Source organism: Stegostoma tigrinum, chromosome 6 (assembly GCF_030684315.1).
Source record: "Stegostoma tigrinum isolate sSteTig4 chromosome 6, sSteTig4.hap1, whole genome shotgun sequence".
Lineage (NCBI taxonomy): Eukaryota > Metazoa > Chordata > Chondrichthyes > Orectolobiformes > Stegostomatidae > Stegostoma > Stegostoma tigrinum.
Window position 1 is genome coordinate 87,579,595 of NC_081359.1, and position 14,119 is coordinate 87,593,713.

The following is a 14,119-nucleotide window of genomic DNA, read 5'->3' on the forward strand; positions in this document are numbered from 1 at the left end:
CTGTTGTGGCAACGTATAATAAAAGAAAACCATAAGAAATAAACATCTGCCAGCAGTAGATTCTTCATAATTGTGTGGTAACGGTTTTGAGTTCCTTTGATTTCTGTTGACAGTCATACAGATATTAAGAGTCAGGTTTATTATTCACGCCTACCAATAAAAAAAGAGAATCTCTGCTTCCCCTACTGGAAAAAATATTGAATCCTGTAAGTCAGTTCAGTCCTGTTACTGCAGGACATTTTAAAAACTTTTTTAACATATTCTGAAAATATACTGAAGCAGAAATAGGAGCTGACGTTTTGAAGCTGCATTGTGCCAGTGTGTATTTATTTGTTCTTGGCACTGCTTAAATTTATCTGTTCATCTCATTGCATGGTGGAGCTTGAGAATTGAGCAGCTTTTGTGAGCAGGCTGATTTCAGTATTCTCCCGGGTGTTAACTCTTTGCAATCCTAAAGGCAAGTGTTCTCCCATTCTAAAAGTTTCAATATTTATACTTCTAATTCATCTCAGTCCTTTACGTTCACTTTAAACTGGCCTCTCACAGTGAATAGAGAGCATTTTTAGCAGATTTGGTACAATTGCTATTTATTTTGCCTCACTTGCCCCCAGTATATACTCCTGTTGCATGGCTCCAAAGACAATGACAAACCTTTGATACCTTGTCACATTGGTGATTCATCTCAGGTAATTCTATACAGGGAATATTGACATTTTGACTTGGGAGAACATTAAAGCCAAAGTTAATCCTGTTCTGAAGTTTGCTTTCCTGGACTCATGATTATGATTTTCCTTTCCCCTCCCTAGTGAGATATGTTGTAGTTAATCTTAACCTTCAGTTGTACCTTACAGTGAAACCTGTACTTTACAGATACTTTAAGAGCCGGCAGCAGCTTTCACTGTTTTGCAGGTGTTTTAAATTTCAAAATGACCATTGTATATACTGTAAACATCATCAATAAAGTGGGGACTTTTATTGTTAGCATCTATAACAATTAATAATACAAATCATTTGTATTCAACTGTGAAATGGACTGAAAGAGTAATTTGTGTTTTTTGACAACTCCAGTCTGTCTCTGCGACATACTTGTAACAATCAGAGTATGAAGCTTTGACAGCAAGTGTCAACATGTTATCCATATTGGGGTTAGCATATCTGAACCAGGTCTTATTCAAACATACCTGTTGCCAGCCAGGGTCACTTAGTATGGTGAAGAATTTGCAGTGTCAACTCGAAACAAAGGCGTGTGTAATTTACCTATAAACATCTGTCTGACCTCAGCTAACAGGAGATAGTCAAAGGCTTACCCTAGAACTGTCTTGGCTTGTGTGCCATTGGTGCATGGTGCATTGAGACCTTGGGTTGTTGAATTGTTTTTGAAGCAGCTAGGTATTTAACTAGATTTATCACTGCTAAAGCAAAAGCAACGCTCATTAACTCTGCAATCAATAAAGCCTTGAAATCCGTATTACCTACTTTTCAACAAAATACATTAATTCTCTGTGATACTTTAATTTGTCACAGTGATTCATAGAGACTATAGTTTTTTGGAAGAATTCCTCAGTAAATAATGATTTGCATGTGATTCACGTTTCTCTAAGGATTTTGTTGATCTCACTTATCGTAGTTCTTGCTTTGACAAGTTTCTTACAGACATGCCCCAAATTCTTGGTAATGACTTTCTTATCAAGCTGTTGTAATATACTTGCTACTTTGCTAAAATGTGTGCTATTGATAGCTTTTTTAGCAACAGTTTTATTTATTTAATATGTAGTATTGATGAGAAACGTATATTTAATTTTAAAAATAATGAAAATGTACTGCAAAAGAATATAAAACTTAATGGAATTGTTCCAGATTTTTCACCTTATGAATGGATGCTGCTGTGCATTTGTTTGTTATTCATTTTGCTAATAACTTGAATTGCAAGCCCAAAACCATAAATCATGCTGTTTTACAACAGTTTTAATATGGCTCCCCATAGCAAGGTCAGCAAAGACAGGTAGCCAGCTTTTCAACTATAATTTAATAGTTCTTAATACAGTAAGTTTTCTAATAAATTGAAATATGTATTTTTCTCAATCAACAGGATATGTTGGAGGCTCTTAAAGCCTTATCTGTATTCTTCACCGAGAATAGTTTACGCACCAGGAGAAATCTACGAGGAGACATAGAACGGCGTAGCCTGTCTATTAATGAAGAATTTGTACGTGTGTTCAAAGAAGTCAAAGAGGTACATGTAAAACATCTCTTACAATGAAAAAGATTGTTATGTGAAGTGATGATGGTAATTAGATTATAAATTAAGTTTCTTTTTAAGATCAAAAATAAAGTTGCAAAATAACTGATCACAAGACTATTCGTATCTTTGTATCAACAAACATTAAATTTAGCTTTGTCCATTACAGAGGTTTTGTTGGCTTTCAACAAAGTTGCTGAGTGGACCATCACTGAACTAGTTTGCTTCATTTCAATAGAAAGAGACAGGGATGGCATGACCAGACCTGAAATTAGTATTTCTCTAAACTTCGTGATCACAATGAAGAACATTAGAAAAGTTAGGGGCACAGAAAGGCTGGTTAGCTTTTTACTCTTTCAGCTCTCCCATCTTAGGATAGTTGCAGGTTGAAAAATCCCGGTATTTTGGTTTAATTACCTTATCTGACAGATTACACTGAATGTTGATACTAAGCATGCCTTTCACTAGTTTATGTCCTCCATGTGACTGGTGTGCTTTGAAGCAATAACGTGGACTTGCATGCAGAAAAGGTATAAAAAAAACACAGTTTGCATTAATGCAGTGTCTTTTGTCATTTTGTCAACAAAATACTTTTACTGTACTGATTATGTTGAAACTAAAGAAACAAGAGCAAATAATTGTAGAATGATAAAAACTAAAAGTTTGGAGGAGACCATTCAGCCCATCATGTATGTGCTGGCTGAAAATGAGCTCATTCCTGCATAATTCCAATTTCCAGCTCATGGTTCATAACGCTTTGGGTTACAGAAACTCGGTGAGGGATTCTGCCTCTACCATTCTTGCAGTCAATGAGTTTTCAGCCTTATAGGGTAGGGAATTCCAAAGATTTGCCATGCCTTAAATGAAGAAATTTCTCTTCACCTCAGGAAAAAAGGTAGGTCTTTTCCAATTGAGAAAAGTTCCCTGGTTCAAGAGTCACACGACAGGGAAAATCCCATCTAAAAGATCTGATGAGAATATACTGAATAAACCATCTGGCATTGAGCTAGCAATCAAATTTGGACATAGCATCTTAAAAAGCAAACCCAGCTAACTCTGCAAAACTTCCTCACTAACATGTGAAGATTTGGACCACGGGTAAGAGCTGTCCTACAGATGAGTCAAACAACAGAACAACATAGTCATTCTGAAAGATAATAGCAATCAGCTAATTTCCCAGACTCCTTCATGACACCCTTCAGTGTGTCCTGTCCCACAAGCAGAACAAACCCATGAGAGATGACAATACAATTGTACTTTAAGTAGGAAAGAGTGCCTTCAGAACCTGAAGAATAACTCACTTTACATGACATTTCATGACATCTCTACCAATTGCTTTCTCTCAGCTGGGGAAACAGCATATAAATACCAAAAGAACTGCAGATGCAGTAAATCAGAAACAAAAACAGAAATCGCTGGAAAAGCTCAGGTCTGGCATCATCTGTGGGGGAAAAAGCAGAGTTAACATTTTGGGTTGAGTGATCCTTCCTCAAAACTCAAGCATTACTGCATGTTGGGTAACTTTTTGACAGAAGCACTGAGTGCCTTAAGGACACATACATATTCTGAATGGGTGACTTCATGCTGATCAAAATGGTATGATGGTACTGGAAAATGGAAGTCATCAATTGGTGAAGAATCAGGTGTATTTTATTGACCAGTGATCAGTCCACCTAGTCATCACATTTTTGGATTGTGGGAGGAAACCAGAGCACCTGGAGGAAACCCTCGCAGACACGGGGAGAACATGCAAACTCCACATAGACGGTCGCCCGAGGGTGGAATTGAACCCAGGTCCCTGGCGCTGTGAGGCAGCAGTGCTCACCACTGAGCCACCGTGCCGCCCCTTTTGAAAAAATATTTGAATTCCTAGTTCCCAATTTCCAGGCAGCATGCTCTTCTTTGCTGACCACCCTGATTGCAATCCTATGTCTCTTAGAGAGTTGCTCCCTCTTTTTCTGCCCAACTTGAGGGAATTGCACTATAAGATTTTGAATTTGAACTCTCACAGTAACAACAACATTGACTAAACACAATTTAGCAAGTAACATTAAACTGCAGAAAAAAAAATTCTTTTAGTACACCTGAAAAGATGCCATGGTTAAATCTGCCATCTCACTCTCACCTGAATGTGTTTTCACAAGAATCTGTCTGAAATCACTTCCAACCTCTAACTGGCTACTCTCTCCTTGATTCGCTAAGCTGTAATGTTGAATAACCATCAAAATGCATTTCTCTTGGTTTTTGGAGGAGCCCTGATGTGAATAATGATAGACAGGCCAATCTAGCAGTACCTTTCCCCATTAACTATGGCAAGATGAATTTTACAGATTTCTGGAATTACTATGGGATGCACCTCTTCGACCAGAGACCCTTTCCCTCCTGCGCCCTTCTTGGTTTTCATTATGGAGCACCATGGTCTTTCTTGCTGACTGCCCTAACTTTGCCTTTCCCTTGCCTCGTGTTCACTTTTGCACTCGCACTCACTCTTGCTGTTGCTGCCTCTGGCACTGGATTTGGAGCAGTTATCAATTGGGGAAGAATCAGGAGTATTTTATTGACCAGCGATCAATATTGAAGCCAGTATATAGCTTTCAGATAGTGGAGTTCCCATTTACCTGCTACCTTTTACCTCCTAGATGGAACTGGTGGTGGATTTGGAGGGCACTATCTAAGGATCTTTGAATTTCTGCAGTGCATCTTGTAGATGCTGCTGTTGATCAGCGGTGGTGGAGGGAATGGATGCTTGTGGCTGTGGCGGCAGTGAAGCGAGCTGCTTTGCCCTGGATGGTGTCAAACATTTTGAGCGTTGCTGGTCCAGGCAAATGGGGAGTATTCCAACACAGTCATAAGTTATGCCTTGTAGATCATGGACAAGCTTTGAGAGTCATGAGATGAATTACTCATCCCAGAACTCTTAGCATTTGACCTCCTCTTGTAACCATCGTGTTTATGTGCAGCCAAATTTCTGGTCAGTGGTAAACCCTAAGGATGTTGTTAGTTGAGGATTCAGTGATGGTAAAAGCACTGAATATTGAAGGGGAAAAACCACATGGTGGTTAGGTTGTCTCTTATTGGAGATAGTCATTGCTTTGCATTTGTGTGGTGTGAAGTTTACTTGCCATTTATCAACCCATGCCTAGATCTTGTCCAGATCTTGTCACATTTGATGTGAACTGTTCTTTATCTGCAGAGTTGTGAATGGCATTGAGCATTGTGTAATCATGAGTAAACATTCCCACTTCTGCTTTATGATGGAGAGAAGGTAATTAATGAAACAGACACTACCCTGAGGAACTCCTCAGAAATGTCTTGGAGCTGGGATGACTGACCTCCAAGAACCGTGACCATCTTTCTATTGCTTGCTGTGACTCCAAGCAGTGGAGAGTTTGCCTCCTGGTATGCATTGTTTCCATTTTTAAGCAGGCTTCTTGATGCCACATTTGGTCAAATGTAGCCTAGATGTCAAAGGCTGTCACTCTCACCTCAGGAATTCAGATCTTTTATTCATGTTTGAACCAAGGCAGTAATAAGACCAGGAGCTGAGTGGTCCTAACAGAACCCAAACTGGTATGGAGGTTATTGTTGAGGAGATGCTGGTTAATACCACTGTTGATGACATTTTGCCACAGCTTTGCTGATAATAGAGAGTAGACTCATGGGGCACTAATTGGCCAGTTTGGATTTGTCATGCTTCTTGTGTTCCTACCTGGGAAAATTTCAACATTGTTGGATAGTTGCCAGTGTTGTAACAATACTGAAGCATCATGGTTAGGGGAATGGCAAGTTCTGGAGAAATGGCAAATCTTCAGTACTATTGCTCATAGGGCCCATAACCTTACCAGTTGGTGTTTCTGACCATTTCGTGATATCATGTGGAATGAATTGAAATGGCTGGACTCATAGCTGCGATGCTGGGGACCACTGGAGAAGGCCAAGATGGATCATACTTCAATGTAATGTTAAGGTGACCCAGGTGCTCTGAAGGAAGAGTGAAAGGCAATGGTGAGGACCCACTTCTCAAATAAAAGTTTTGAATGCAGAAAGCTTTCTCAATTTCAGAATATTTTATACCTTAAATATTTTTCTTAATATTATTCTTTCCTGTTTGTCATCTAATTCTCAATTAATCTAAATTAGCAGTATTTTTCTTTTACCAGTAATATTAGCTTTGCCCAGAGAATTTGCAAATGAGATTACCAGTTGGTCATCTCGGTCTGTTTCACTTCCTGGTATTATGTATTTTGGGTTAATAATGTTTTATCAGTTGAATAGAAACTTCTGTAGTTTTGCTTTGGAGGTTATAGTCATACCATCCTTCATGTGCAAGTGGACTGGTCATTTTTATAAACCCAAAATGTAGAATTGAATTTTCATTGATGTGCAAAATGTTTAATTTTTAACCAGTATGCACACATTTATTTTGTTGTAGTGAAGTTGTTCTCTTCAATGAAGTGTTTTTAAGAGCTATGTATAGATGGTGGAAAAGAAGGCAACAATGTACATCATAATGTTGACATGTTTAGTGATTTCTTGGTTTGAAACAGAGTTTCTACCTCTAAGTGTACAGAACACTTGAACTCGACCAAGATTTTCACATTGCCTCTGGAAGTTGCAAAACATCTTCACTGTTGACATGGTGTAATAACTTCACTGTAGCATAATTGGAAAGTTGTGGATCAAAGTACATTCCTATAACCCTGAAACCTGTGTTAACAGAGATTCTGTCTAAAGCTGAGACATTCTTTGCTGCTGATAGTTTTGTTGGCAATACTCTAAATAACATCTCATAATACACAAAATGTGAAGTCTTGATTTGTTTAACTTATCACATTTGAATTTACATATTTTTAGACAATTTTTCAAGCAGCTGTGACTATGGCAGGTGAGAGTTGTACATAACTTTTTTTTAGTTTTGTTGAGAGTTCTGGAGCACGGTGTTTGCTTGTCTCCTGTTTTCACCATGTTACTCATAAGGCAGTGGCTGCAGCTGAGCTGGGGAGTGGGAACGATTTTCTATCATGTGAAGGACGGCCGTGGTTTACTGGAGTTTAGAACATGTTATAAGCATGAAAGTATAATTAAAATGTTTAATTATTTTACAAATTCTGTAAAGACATTGCTAGTACTATAAGATCATCTATGCAGGCTGTTGTTTAATAGTAACAGATAAATATGAACACAGCATATGCTGTTGAGTTAGTAAAGAAGTTTCATTCTCTGCTGACATTCACATGCATTTTAGTCCAATCTGTGCCTCTACCCTGCTCCAGTCCACCCCATCCAGTTTGACTTCGGTTTTCAATATTTTCTACTTTTTCTTGATGCATTATTGCTGTATTTGTCCTCTGAATCACCTTTTGCTGTTCACCTTTTTCAGTTCTCACTTTCCTGGCCCCCGAACCTCATCCTTACAAACCTCAACTAATTCAAAATGTTGTTCTCTCTCTACATTAAAACTGCTTATCTGTCAGACATGCCCTTGCCATTGGATTCAGTACTGCCTTTCTGCCCTTAGAATTTCGCAGCACAAATGCCCATTTGGTCCGTTATACTTTTGCTTTGAAGGAGATTGCAATCCGTATCACACGCTTACAGTTTCCCCATTGCACTGGATGTTTTCATCTCCTTCTATAGATTTAATTTAAAATCCTTGTCCTGACTTGTCTTGTTCCCTTTAAAAAAGCTTGTTTCAAAGCCAAGAAGTAAAAATGTGTTTTCTTTTTGGATATCTTTTTGTACTCCCGTTGTTCCCGCCTCTCTACCTTACTTTTGTTGCAGAAGACTTCAGTCATCTTTATCCACTTTTGGAAAGCCTGGTCATTCCCCTCTACCTAGATATTTCTTTTACTATCTTCAAAATTCTTCACAAATCCTCCTCCATCAGTCATGATTTTGTTGTTTGTGCCAAATCTGCTATTCACTTATTTTTGCATCCTGGTGCTCTTTGCTACTTTAACAACATTGTATAAATGTGAATGGTTGATCTTAATTTCACTAGGCGAAGCACCTCAAGCAGGCACTTTGATTGCAGACCTCAGCTGATGCTGCTGTAAACGTTGAGTTCACACCTAATTTTTCCTTAAAAAGACAATGTGCTCCATATCTCCTCATCACAAATATAATAATTTTCTTGACAGTTATGTTATTACAAAAGTGTAATTTTACTTTGAATAGAAAATAGAAAATGCCCTGTGTCCTTTATCGCAACTGTTTAAAATTACATGTTGATTTCACTCTATCATAGGAGCTGGAGGGTGTTCATGAAGATGTGCAAGCAATGAGTGCCTGCTGTCAGGATATGACCAGTCGTCTAAAAGTAAGATGTAATAAATCCACACCTCTCACAATATATGTAGGAATATGGCTGTTGATATTATTTAGAATGTCTGACATTGACAACTGTTAGATTTTTACTTCATGTGATGTCTGCAGGGGCATTTTGTGGTTTGGGTTTAGGATTGACAGATGACTGCCATTACCGTATGACCCATATAAGATTATGAGGATGAGATTATTCCCTGCCAGTTTGCTAACAGTAGTTACATATGTCATTTGTGGATTCCATCTGCTTCAAAGTAACATTTAGTGTCTACATATACTTGTGTTTCCAAAACAACCAAGATTCAGTGTATTCTCACTGCTTGAAATTTGTTTTGCTTTGCTTTAATGTTCAACAACAACATGCATTTATATAGCTCCATTAGCATAGTAAAACATCATAAAGCATTCCGAAGTTGTGTGTCAGTAACAAATTGACACAATCCAGTAAAGGTGATCTAGTGTCTTAAAGAAAGTTGAGAAATATGCAGATGTAGAGAACGTGTTTCAGAAATTGTGATTCATGCAGCTGAAACTATGATGGCTAATACTAAGATGAAGGAGGTTCTTTACCAAACCAGAGCAGAATTATTTTCTTGTCACTCTTACTGTTCTGGAACCCACACAAACATATAAAGTGGAGAGTTTCCAAAGCATCAAACTGCAGTGAAAACTTTTGGAATTAACATTCAAATTATCATACAGCCAATGCATAAATGTTGCAGTGTTGATGCCTGCCATGGTGTTGCCAGGTGATTACTGCAGTGATTTGGTTGTAACATACAAGTTCCTGAGAGGTCTTGACAGGTTAAGTATGGAAAGCTGTTACCTTTTGTCAAAGATAAAATAGAACAAAGCAGATCAGACAAGAACCGTATTGCTGAACTGATTGACTTATTGTTGTAACACATACCAAGATACAGTGAAAAATACTTGCGTACTCTGCAGGCAGTTTGTACAATACAAAGTGCGTTAGGGTAATAGAAGAGAGTTTAGAATACAGTGTAACAGAAGGTTCAGAGGGTAAGATTCGAATGAACATCTGAGAAGTTCATTCAAAAATTTGATAACAGTGGCAAAAAAGCTGTCGTTCAATCTATCCATACATGTATTCAAATTTTTATAACTTCTGCCTGATAGAAGAAGGTGGAAGAAAGTATAATTGAATGCGAGTGGTTTTTGATTATGGCAATGAGAAGGGTAGTTGGATTCAATGGATGGAAGGCTGGTTTGCATAATGGATTGCGCTGTGTTCAAAACTCTGTAGTTTCTTGCGGGCATGGGAGGAGCAATTGCCGTAAGATGCTGTGATGCATCCCGATAGGATGATTTCTATGGTGCATTTAAAAAATTTTGGGAATAGACGTTGTGTACACTAGTGAGTGGTTCTGCCTACAAGTGAGCAGTGACGCGCCATTCTTGATGCAAAAACAAGTAAAAACTTCAACCCTAACCTTGAGAGTTGAATTTCGGTTATCTTTTAAATGACACTTGTATTAATGATGGCGCAGTGACCTTTAAGGCATGTTTGCATTAGTGCACTAAGAAGAGGGAGGAAGTCAGGAAAGGAAGCTACACAGATAGCCTCAATCATGGTGACAAAGAAGACCATGACCTCCTTACAATTAATAGAGGTAATGGAGGAAGAGGCAAGGAAACCATTTATTGTGACGACTTGAAGTTCAGAGAGGCCAGACATAAAATGCTTACCAGAAAGATGGTGACTAGATCATTTGTTTTCCATAGATTTTGGGGATCCAAGATACTGATTTTTTAAAAAAATTCATTCTTGGGATGAGGGTGTCACCATTAGGTCAGTATTTATTGCCCACCCCTAATTGTCCACAGGCAGTTAACAGTCAATCACATTGCTGTAAGTTTGGAGTTGCATGTAGGCCACACCAGGGAAGGATGGCAGTTTCCTTCCCTAAAGGGCATTAATGAACGAGATGGTTATGTTGTGGGAAATGGCAAGTGAGGGAGCATTGATTTTAATGAAAACAAGGCAATTATAAGTGACCATGAAGATTTTGTTGAGCAGATATGTCCAAGTGAATGAGGGGTGTCAATGTTTGTGCAGTTACGAAGTTTTAAATTGCCATTGTTGGTTACTTTGAAAGGGTTTTTTCCAGCAATAGACACGAAAGGAAGTAGGGTTGGGAAGGGGGGATGTGAAGTGTGCAGAATAATTGACTTTGGAATCCGGCCAAAAAAAAGACGGAATGAATTTCTATCTTTTATCCACAATGCTTTACCGATAGTGCTCTTTTGGAGAGTTGTTGCCTTTTAAATATTTGGAAGACAGTCAGAATGTCATTTGCATAAGCCAAGGAGCAGTTTATCCATTCCCCATGCTTTAAGGAAGGTGGAAGTACTGAGAAGATTAAAGCAGTATTCTGAGTAGGAAGATCAAAAGTATTGAATAATTGTCGTTCTTCAGTTAACCTTCTATAAGTGATATGAAAAACATATCAACTTGTGGAAGAATTTTTGATGTGTTATCTAAAGATGTTGTACCTATTTGACTTTTCTCAAGTATGTAACAGCAAAACACATCTTTTCTGTTTTCATTTTCAGCTAGCAAAAGAACAGACACAAGATCTGATAACTAAAACTACTAAGCTTCAATCAGAAAAGTAAGTAATATATGTCATTCTCAGCCCTCTTTTGAGGTTTCTTTTAATGCTTAGCTCAACCAGGATATGATCTACAATGCTATCAGTATTGCTTTGAATATCCAATAAAAATTCTTGAGCACCATAGTCTGTGTTTCTTCTAAGAAATGTGGATGAAGGATGGTCATATTTAAAACTCAAACAAATGGGTCATAGGTCGTTTATACATCATAGTACTATTCCTGAGGATTTCTTTTGATCCTACTTCAATAAGTTACATTATGGAGCTAGTGGCTCACTTGGTGGGTCAGATGGCAGAAGAATAAATCCTTTGTTAGAGAATGTGATTTCAAATTGTGTTTATTAGAAGAAAAAAGGATCTCGTAACGGAAAACCCCAATGCTGATTTAACTGTGCTTTTGAACTATGAACTAATCTACTTGCTGGAGTAAACAAATGACACAGCTGTATAATCTCTTCATAATACTTAAGTTTTCTTACATCAATACATGCTAGGGTTTACTTCAGATGTTAGATGGTGTAGCTGCGCTGGATAACTTAGTTGGAACTAACTGTATGGGATATGATTCTAGCACTGGACTCTTTTTCAATCTTAAATCTGGATTGTAGAAACTGTGATGTCATACCACAGATGTGTGAAGCTTATTGGTTCAGGTGGTAGCTTCCTGAATTCAGTCCCAACTCTGAACCTGAATGCATTGCTTTAAATTGATTTGGCTTTGAAACAGAACATTAGCCTGCATTAGCAGGCGTTTGCTTGCTTTGAGATATGCATGTGTTTGCATAAAAGTAGTACCAGTGAAGTGGCACTTTGCATTTGCTTCAACGTGCAAATAATTAGCAGTAGCAACTGTTGGTAGGCTGGGTTTATTCCCTGAAGCATCAGAGACTGAGGGTTGACTTTTACAGAGGTTTATAAAATCATGAAGGCCATGGATAGGGCCACGTTATTTTTCCCAGGGTAGGGAGGTCCAAAACTGGAGGGCCCAGGTTTAAAGTGAAAGGGGAAAGATTTAAAAGGGACCTGAAGGGCAGTACTCTCATGTAGAGAGTAGTGTGTGTGTGGAACAAGCTGCTGGAGGAAGCAGTGGAAGCAGGCTTTTAGATGGGTGCATAAATAAGAAGGGTTTAGAGGGATATGGGCCAGATGTTAGCAGAGGGCACTAGATCAGTTTATGGTATCTGATTGGTTTGGACACATTGGACCGCAGGGTCTGTTTATGTGCTGTATAACTCTGTGACTCTATGACTCTATAACTAATCCTAAACAGAAAAGATTCTCTCCCCATTTGCAGTAATCAAAAGACTGTACAAATTGTACATAGTTGTCAAAAATAGACTTTTTCTGATCTGATTATGTGTGCAAGATAATACTCTCAGCAGGTACTCCTCACAGAATAATCTTTAAATATGCATTATTAGACATTTGATCCAATATATTAGAGCTAAGAGTGCATTGAAGATCAAAGAGTTTACAAAATCCTAAAGACACAGGTTTTTTTAGTTTTTTTTGAGGGTTTTGGCCTTCTTGCTACATCAGGTATTTTGCAAACCAGGACTGGCAGAATTTATCCAGGAAGCTGTTGAGCTTTACAGCTGATTGGAGCACAGTCTGTGGTTAATACTAAGATCAGTCGAGTTAGTCTCAGGGCTCCTGGGTTAAGGCTGAAGCGTTGACCAAGTTTCCAACTGGAAGAGAGTGCATGCACATGTCTATTATCAATGTGCATTTGGCTGGCTATTGCACTAACACTTATCAATAATGTGTCAAGGATCTTGAGTAAAAAATTGACACTTTGATGAGTTACACAAGGCTGTGAGATCATATCCTCTGAGGCAGTAAACACTTAATGCTAAAGAAACAATTTAGATTGGTGATTTTTGATTTAAATCCTACTTATTTTTAAGTTTTTTTTCCTATAAACTCGTGTGCTAAAACAAAAATTGAGGGCTAGTGGAGAAACAGATAACATAATATTCTGAAACACACTTACACTGCTCAGAACGCAAGTTTATGTTCAAGCCTCTCATATTAATCACATCACGTGAGATAAAACTGAAGCAGTTTCCTACGAAGTGTATCAATAAGCCAATAGAAAAAGAGAAGATATTTTTCAAGGGGAGGATACTCAAAGTGCTAACTTATTGTTGGACAGATTTTTTTTTAAAAATTGTGCTTATTGTTTGTCACAGCAAACATGTTTCTGCCATGATTTTTTACAAGTTTTTAAATTTGAGATTGATATTTAATAATAAGAGACTTAAATATTAACCCTTCCAATCATTGAGCAAAGCTAATTACTTTCAGCTGAGGCCAAAGTCATCTCAATGACAACTAGGGATGGGCAATAAATATTGGCTGGCTGCTTATGCATATATCCCGCGCAAGAATAAAAATACAGAATTATAAAAAATCCTCAATCCATGGAGTACTTGATTTCTACAGTACATACTTTGTTTATACCATCTTCAGCCAGACAGATTTTCTAAGATCAGTATTAATGGAGACAGGGTGTTAAGAGTAACTCCGCTCTCTAACAAACCTGGAAAATTTAAATTCAAGTTGTATGAAACTCATCTTTCTGCACCAGTATAAACATAGGTTACATCTGTCTGCTGTGCTTGTGAAAACCCCTCATCTTCCAAATATCCATTGTTATAAATTTAAGTAATGATGAAGTGAGGATTCTCCATTGTTTGGTTCTGATCTTTTTGTAACTGTTAACTGCGGGAGCAAAATAAGGAAAAGCCAATGTGTACATTTGTGGTTTGATTCATCAGATTTCCCGAAACAGATTAGGTGCAGTAATCTATAGATTATCAGGGCTCTACTGCCTTACAATGTATAATTTTTGTACCTGTAGTGCATCTGTTAACTACTGATTGCAATTCTCATTTCCAAACTCACTTAATATTCTAAAGA

General features: G+C 37.9%; 1 protein-coding gene across 3 annotated transcripts in view; it reads left to right on the forward strand.

The window, feature by feature from the left end:
• cog6 (component of oligomeric golgi complex 6) overlaps positions 1 to 14,119 on the forward strand; it is a 117,011-nt gene that overhangs the window by 13,569 nt on the left and 89,323 nt on the right. For all 3 annotated transcript variants that reach the window (XM_059646738.1, XM_059646737.1, XM_059646736.1), the window contains exons 2-4: positions 2,090 to 2,233; positions 8,487 to 8,558; positions 11,138 to 11,196. In XM_059646738.1, coding sequence (XP_059502721.1) covers positions 2,093 to 2,233; positions 8,487 to 8,558; positions 11,138 to 11,196 — 272 coding nt within the window. In that variant the 5' untranslated portion in view covers positions 2,090 to 2,092. The remainder of the gene's footprint in view (positions 1 to 2,089; positions 2,234 to 8,486; positions 8,559 to 11,137; positions 11,197 to 14,119) is intronic.